This window comes from Oryza brachyantha, chromosome 8 (assembly GCF_000231095.2).
Source record: "Oryza brachyantha chromosome 8, ObraRS2, whole genome shotgun sequence".
NCBI classification, from domain to species: Eukaryota; Viridiplantae; Streptophyta; class Magnoliopsida; order Poales; family Poaceae; genus Oryza; species Oryza brachyantha.
This window is the reverse complement of record NC_023170.2, coordinates 1,659,833-1,667,400: the sequence shown is the minus strand read 5'-3', so window position 1 is coordinate 1,667,400 and position 7,568 is coordinate 1,659,833. Positions and strand designations below refer to the sequence as shown.

The 7,568-nt window shown below is 48.1% G+C and overlaps 2 protein-coding genes across 2 annotated transcripts; one reads left to right on the top strand and one right to left on the bottom strand.

Annotated features, from left to right (window-relative positions):
- Positions 1-292: 292 nt before the first annotated feature.
- LOC102708456 (beta-glucuronosyltransferase GlcAT14B-like) lies at positions 293-3,816 on the bottom strand. Its single transcript, XM_006659043.3, has 4 exons — positions 3,071-3,816; positions 2,396-2,471; positions 2,166-2,281; positions 293-962 (listed from the first exon to the last, which is right to left on the bottom strand). Exons 1-4 carry the CDS (start codon positions 3,717-3,719, stop codon positions 397-399), a joined length of 1,407 nt encoding a protein of 468 aa, XP_006659106.2. The 5' UTR covers positions 3,720-3,816; the 3' UTR covers positions 293-396.
- A 271-nt stretch (positions 3,817-4,087) lies between these two features.
- On the top strand, positions 4,088-7,542 carry LOC102714210 (lysine-specific histone demethylase 1 homolog 2). Its single transcript, XM_040527223.1, has 2 exons — positions 4,088-5,665; positions 6,497-7,542. Exons 1-2 carry the CDS (start codon positions 4,120-4,122, stop codon positions 7,249-7,251), a joined length of 2,301 nt encoding a protein of 766 aa, XP_040383157.1. The 5' UTR covers positions 4,088-4,119; the 3' UTR covers positions 7,252-7,542.
- Positions 7,543-7,568: the final 26 nt, after the last annotated feature.

Here is a 7,568-nt window from a genome sequence, read left to right as displayed (position 1 = left end):
TTCTGTTTCTGGTCGTCAGTGTTAGGTCTTTGGGAACTGCAGAGATTTGCTGTTTGGAGTGGCAGATTTTGCAGATCAGGTCGGCGACATGAATTTGCTGGAAAAAAAATGTGTGTACGCAACGGAACGCAGCCACACAAAGTCAAGTCCATGAATGAATCTGACCAAACTCTTTTGTCAGAATTTCGGCACCGAATAGCTGGGATGAACTTTAAAGTCATCCATCAGTTTTAGTTTCCGTACTTTTAAAAAATTGGTACTTCAGATATGTACTGATGATGGTATTTCAACATTTTCTTGGTCAGAATGTTGGATTCATAAGCTTTGTTCATTTCAATGGAAATGGTCAAGTTCAGCCTATCTGCATTTACAAGAAAGAGTGCCAGGACAACAGAATTATCCTCTAGTTTTTGGGACATACCAATCTCTTTTCGTCTGATCGTAACCGAGCGATGAACAGCTCCCATTGCGGTAATCCCATGAAAGCACCTTCTTCATCAGGCCTCGCAACCTCTCGGCACCAGGGCCAGGTTCGAAAACTGAATCTTCGCCCCTAGAGGAACATGGATCGGCATCTCCTTCAGAGCTCCCGTCGCACCATGCTCCGGGGGTGAACTGGCCTTCGGAGCGGTGCAAAAGCTCGCGGTCGATTTTGTCCAGGACCTTGTCATCCTTGGGAAACTTCCGAGCAAATGGCGCGCCGCTCTTGACCATTTTGTTGAAGTCCTTCATGGAGAGGATATTCGGATGTTGCTTTGGAGGGTAATCCCAAGCAATGTAGTGCAGGTCATGGCCAACTGCAGTGCCCCGAAACTCATCCGAGTTGCAGATAACAGTATGGAAATAACCTTCTGGAGAGGAGATGAAGTTAACATAGTACATTAGCAGTGTCCGTGGGAGATTTTCCCATCCCCATATGCAGTACTCTAGGAATGTTTTTGTGAGCATTATCCAAGCAGAACCTGTTGGTCAAAAATAGGACTCTGATGTTAACATACATTATAAGTTGTGTGTTTTATATCAGCGATCATAGACCACACACAAGATGTTTGTGAATAGTCACAATGTGTCTCTCATATAAATGGGTATTTGATGAAACAACCCATAACCATGTTTTGATTCCACAACTGTAATAGAAATATGTTTGCTATCAACAAGTAGATGACACCCATTATTCTGTATCATACCTAGGTGTATTGAAATGTAATGGAAGATTTGATCCACCATTTCAAGGGAATACCAGTTCTAGTCAAACAAGAAATGAAGGCAGGAAGGAAGCAAACAGGAAATGAAGTCATATGCATAGTCAACGAGAAAAGTAGCTCATTCAAAACATCCTGGTGCAATCTAAACTGTAAGGGCTTGATTTGAGGGGGGGGGGGGAATGATAACTGCGATGTCGAGATACTTTAATATAACAGCCCCTATTCTGTCTATTGTGAGTTCATAACCCAGAGGGCATGGACATCACCAGCCCAGGAACAGCCCAAGAGAGTACGAAGGCTCAATTGTCATTACTACGTTGGGAAGTGGGCCTTGCAGAATGCCTGAATAGTGCTTGAGTTTAAATAGTTGTGTCGAGTGGTGAGAAGATATTGAAATTGTATAAGCCAAACTACCAGAATTATTCCCAATATATCTACCTCCTTCCCAAGTCAGAATTCTTCTCTCCGTTTCCCCCAAATTTCTCCAAAATCCCCAAACTTGCATCTTTGACTTACCAGCCAAAAGTTGGAGCGTAACATTCTCTCTCTCTCTCTCTCTCTCTCTCTCTCTCTCTCTCTCTGTACCTATTTATTTGCAAATAATGTCTACCTTTTTTTACCTAAAAAAGCTCCATGTTTACATTGGAAATGGAAGTGATAAAAAGCTGTTAAAAGGGCATGCAAATGATTAAAATTTCAAGAGGACACACATTAACATAGACAATTCAAGTGTCCTATTGCAATCAATGGTGGTCAGTCATGTATTGAACGCTACTGTCTGCTATCATGAAGTAATGACTCACAAAGCATCACAGTTCAAAGGTAGAACTGGTTTGGAAAATAATATCATAAATATTCAGATTCCATACCCATGCCTATTACTGCATGAATGCATTGCTACTTTGTGGGTAGAATCATAGAATAGCCAAGTGAGACATTCAAATCAAAAACATGCTTTACCAGTATATAACTTGAAAGATGTTGGCAATTCCCGTCGCTCAGTAGTCAGGGTAAGGTCAAACTTTTTCGACAGATAGAGCCCTGGGTCCAGAACAATAGGCTTTGCTCTTGAAATCCTGTGAGAAAATCACAGTAAGCATCAGAGTGAGGAATGCGTGTAATCAAAAGGAGAAACGGAAGTAGATAATGTGAACAAAATTGGAAATATTGAAGACTAGAAAGGAACTTACATTTTCCAACCTGATATTTGCATGTGTTCTATAAAATTAAGATTTCTCGGCAAGGAAGAGAAAACATGTAGTATATCTGCATAGAATAGTAACGGTTAGCTGTGCAAATACGATGACATTGAAAATCATGTTCCAGTATTTGCAATGAAGGTTAAAGCTTTCCTTATAATAGACTTTATTTTTTTTCTGAAAATGAAGTTTGCTGATACTAACCAGTGTGCTCTACATAAGTGACAGTGTACAAAGAAATCTAGTTGGAGCCATCAGAGTGGGCATATAGTCTACACGGTGGTTTTAACCATTGCTTCCTTCAATAATATTACCAAGTGGATAAGCCTAGAGGCAAATCCAAAATTTGGATCTTTTCGGTGGCATTGATAGTTAACAAAATCTCTTTGAAATTCTAGGACAAATACAACAGAGCAAGTTCAGAAATTAAGCGGAGCTATTAGAGAGGACATGGTCTATACAATTGTTTAAACCATTAAACCGTAGTTAAAACTTACAAAGCAAAGCAGGTAATTCTAATTGCAGCCCTCAACAAATTGTAATCCTAGAGGCAAATCCTGGATTTCAATCTTTTCGGCAGCATTTCATAGAAAACAAAATGTCTCTACATTGTAGAACAAGCAGCACAGCATGAAGGAAGTAAGTTGAGAAGAGGAGAAGACTGACCATCCTGCGTCATGAGGGGATAATCGGAGGCGCTGAGGTTGATGAACCAGTCCCAGTCGAGGCCCTCCTTGAGGAGGATGGCGACGGCGTGGAGGGTGCAGGCCACCATGGTCGGGCCCTTGTAGGTGACGAGGTTGCCCTTGGCGATGACGCGCACGTTCCCGACCTGGCTGAACATGGGGTCGCCCTTGACGTACATGGCCAGGTCGATCCGCTCCCGCGGCGGCGCCTCCAGGTCGAGGTGGAGGATGTACTGGTTGCGCGGGTGGTAGATCGCCTGCAGCGTCCGCCGCATCCGCGCCCCGTCCCCCTTGGTCCCCTCCAGGAGGTACGCGATCCGCGGGGGCTCCGCGTCCGACGCGTCCGAGTTCACCGCCGCCGTGTCCGGGTCGTCGTCGTCGTCTAGGAGCCGGTTCTTGATCTCGGACTCGACGCCACCGCCGCCGCCGGCGTCGTCCCAGGTGGCCACGTCGATGAGGATGGAGTCGTCGCCGGCGCCGAGGGAGGGCGGCGAGAAGAGGCCGCAGGCCGCGGCGAGGAAGAGGGTCGCCGAGACGAGGAGGCTCGCGACCAACGGGAGCAGCCACCCCCGGTCACCCGACGCCGACGGCCGCCCCGGGCCCGTGCTCATCCCCCAGCTCTTCCTCATCCCGCCGCCGCCGCCTCCGAATCACCACCTCGCCATGGATGGAATCCGAGCTCGAGCTCGAGCTGAGCTCCGGAAGAAGGCAGCGAGATCCAACCGGAGCTGAACTACCTAGTGAGAGCTTGAGGGGGAAGAACCCCACACCACCGACAATTGGGCCGGCCCAACACTACTCGGCCCATCAGCCCATCGTGAACATCTTGGGCCGTAAGGCCCAGCCCATAAGATTCGCGTGGTGGAAGAAGTCACTCACCTCACAGGTGGGACCCACAGTATCTGACGTGTGGGCCCCGCACGTCAGTGACAGGGAGAGGCGTGGGCGGTCGCCTTCAAGTGGAGAGAGACGCGGTCTCACCTAACCCCGTCTCGCTCCCCCCGACGAGAGAGATTACCGGCGGCGGCGATGTCGTCGGTGTCGGCGTCGTCGTCGGCGCGGCGGCCGCCGAGGAGGGCGGCGTCGGTGGCTTCGTACGACGAGTCCCTGGTGGACGCGGAGCTGGAGTCCTACCTCGGGAACGAACGGTCGCGGCGGATCAAGCGGCTGCGCCGCCTCTCCGCCGACGAGCGGCAGCGGGAGACGGAGACGGAGGCGCTGATAGCGCTCTCGCTCGGGTTCCCCATCGACGAGCTGCTCCCCGCCGAGCGGCCGCTCCTGCCGCCCTTCGTCGCCGCCGCCCCCAACGACTACATCGTCGTCCGCAACCACATCCTCGCGTCCTGGCGCGCCGACCCGCGGGTGCCGCTCCCGCGGGCGCGCGTCCAGGAGACCGTCGCCGCCACCTACGACCACCTCGTCGCCGTCGCCCACGGATACCTCGCCCGCGAGGGCCACATCAACTTCGGCGTCTCGGCCGCCTTCCCCGCTGCCCCACCCCCAGATGCGCCGCAGCGCCCCGCGGCCTCCGTGCTCGTCGTCGGCGCCGGCCTCGCTGGCCTCGCCGCCGCGCGCCAGCTTCTCCGCTTCGGCCTCCGCGTGCTCGTCCTCGAGGGCCGCGCGCGCCCCGGCGGCCGCGTCTACACCTCTCGTCTCGGCGAGGACCAGGCCGCCGTCGAGCTCGGAGGGAGCGTCATTACCGGCATCCACGCCAATCCGCTCGGCGTGCTCGCCCGGCAGCTAGGGATTCCTCTCCATAAGGTGCGTGATAGGTGCCCGCTGTACCACCACGACGGCCAGGCCGTGGACACGAAGCTGGATAGGAGCATGGATCTGGTGTTCAACAAGCTTCTAGAGCACGCCACCAGGCTGCGCGAGTATCTCAAGGCGTCCGCCGAGAAGATCTCGCTGGGGGAAGGGATTGAGAGGCTGAGACGCCTGTACAAAGTAGCGACAAGCGATGAGGAGAGGGAGGTTTTGGACTGGCATTTGGCAAACCTTGAATTCTCCAATGCCGGTTGTCTATCGGATCTCTCGCTCGCGCATTGGGACCAGGATGACCAGTATGAGATGGGTGGAGACCATTGCTTCCTGGCCGGAGGGAACTCAAGGCTGGTACATGCGTTATGCGATGGTGTGCCAGTGTTGTATGAGAAGACAGTGAAGCAGATTGAGCATGGCGAGGATGGGGTGAGCATCACAGTGGAAGGAGATCAGGTTTTCAAGGCTGACATGGCACTCTGCACTGTTCCACTTGGAGTGCTGAAGAGTAGGAGCATCATGTTTGAACCAGAGTTGCCGGAAAGGAAGCTTGAAGCAATCCAAAGGTTGGGGTTTGGGTTGTTGAATAAAGTAGCCATGGTGTTTCCTCATGTATTTTGGGATGAGGAGATTGATACGTTTGGGTGTGTGAATAAGGAGAGGAGCAAGCGTGGTGAGTTCTTTCTCTTCTACAGCTACCATACTGTCTCTGGTGGTCCAGTACTTATCGCACTTGTTGCGGGAGAAGCTGCTTTGGAGTTTGAAAAGGTTGATCCTGCTGTAGCACTTCATAGGGTACTTGGTATTCTTAAAGGTAATCACTAAGACTAACATTGCCATATATCCTCATGAAACCATAATTTGGTTATGCTCATCCAGCAAGGTTGGAGTATGGATTTAAAACTCTAGTGTGAACTCAGTGCATTCTAGAAAGAGGGGAGACAATAGACATTTTATGTTTTGAACATCTTAACTTTAGTGTGAACTAAGTGCATTCTAGAAAGAGGGGAAACATATTATGTTTTGAACATCTTACTAAGGTGCCATGTGTTGATTTAGAATTAGATTTAAATATTACTATGACAAGGACTGTGTTGTATTAACATAAGTGGAGTCTGCCATATACATTGGATGGTTGCAATTTGAACCATCAAGGGTTATATTTGGAACCCTATATACTCATGCTCACTCTGTAATTTATTGAAGTGTCATGCTATGTATTTAATTTAACATGTTTATACTCATAATACAAGTCAGCAGCTAGATGTTTTGTATAATATGGCCAGTGCTTTGATGAAAGGATAGCTCTTCTTTGTTTGCTTTGTTTATATTAACTGAATGTGGAACAAATTATTGTTCATTTAGATTCCTATTTGGTAGGATGCATTCACATTTTTAAATTCAGTAGTATTAATCTTGGGGTATTTAAGAATTTACCACTTGTTAAATAGTTGCAATTCAGGATTTGCAACTCATATGTCTATGACTTGTGGGACCCACATGCTATAGACAAGAGGTGGCAAATCCTGAAATTCCACCTTGAGAAGTGGAAAATCTTGAACTGTGAAACTAATTTGGATAATTTCCCGTATCCTGTTATATGATTTTTTTTTCTATTTTAAGAACTTTTTTGTAATTTCGCCAGGTATCTATGGTCCCAAAGGTGTTACAGTGCCTGATCCCATTCAATCATGTTGCACAAGTTGGGGTAGTGATCCTCTCTGCGCAGGTTCCTATTCTCACATCAGAGTTGGGTCTTCTGGTGCTGACTACGATATTCTAGCTGAGAGTGTTAATGACCAGCTATTCTTTGCTGGAGAAGCAACAAATCGTGCATACCCTGCAACAATGCATGGAGCTTTATTGAGTGGACTAAGGGAAGCCTCCAAGATTCTTTGTGCTTCAGAAAATAGAGTTAATTCTGATTATAAGAAGTATGCTCTGCAGAAAAGCATTAGGCCTGTAGATGGAGTACTGGATGACCTGTTCATGGAGCCAGATCTAGAATGTGGAAGATTCTCATTTGTGTTCTCGTTTATTACGCCTGAGGAACAACAGGCTCCAGGATTGGTTAGGATTACACTTGAGAAGCATCTGTTTCCGCCTTCCAAGAAACGCAAAGTAAAGGGCAAAAAGAACGATCAGGAGCCTGCAGCTGAGAAGATAGACCAGCAGGTGTTCCATTTATACGCTACTGTCTCTCAAGAGCAGGCAACTGAATTGATGGCAAGCGAAGATGATAAAAGTAGAATAGCATTTTTATGCAAAGACCTTGGTGCAAAACTGATGGGTTACGACAGTACATGCAACGTAGTTAGTTCTCTGATTTCTGGCATCTTGAGAGCTCGGAAAGCCAGGAAAAGGTTGGAAGGCTCAAAGAACTTTAAACTCCCACTTTAATCTGTACCACTTCTTTGTTTGTAGAAGAGAACCCATTTTTCTTTTGGTTTGGGCCAAAAATTGGCTTATAGACTGTTCTGTAGTGTAGAAACTTATTAGATGTGTGCAGGAAACGACATCCTTCCTGCCATTTGTAGCATGGTAGTAGTCATGATCAGTCATGTGGCCTCCCTTAGTAGATAACATCGATATTTTCCATGGATAGTTTGGCTGCAGGCATTGGTTGTTAGGGAGGCTACTATTGTCTTCGTCTTTGCCTTATTTCTGGATGATGATGGTGCTGTACTGGTATCTGGCCTTCAATCCCTGACAGTTTA

Coding starts and splice junctions, on each gene's coding strand:
- LOC102708456 (XM_006659043.3), bottom strand. CDS start 3,719: ATGAGGAAGAGCTGGGGGATGAGCACGGGCCCGGGGCGGCCGTCGGCG. Junction 2,282..2,395: donor CAAATATCAGGTTGGAAAAT/GTAAGTTCCTTT, acceptor ATTTTCTCACAG/GATTTCAAGAGCAAAGCCTA. Junction 963..2,165: donor ATCTTTCAAGTTATATACTG/GTAAAGCATGTT, acceptor TTTGACCAACAG/GTTCTGCTTGGATAATGCTC.
- LOC102714210 (XM_040527223.1), top strand. CDS start 4,120: ATGTCGTCGGTGTCGGCGTCGTCGTCGGCGCGGCGGCCGCCGAGGAGG. Junction 5,666..6,496: donor GGTACTTGGTATTCTTAAAG/GTAATCACTAAG, acceptor TAATTTCGCCAG/GTATCTATGGTCCCAAAGGT.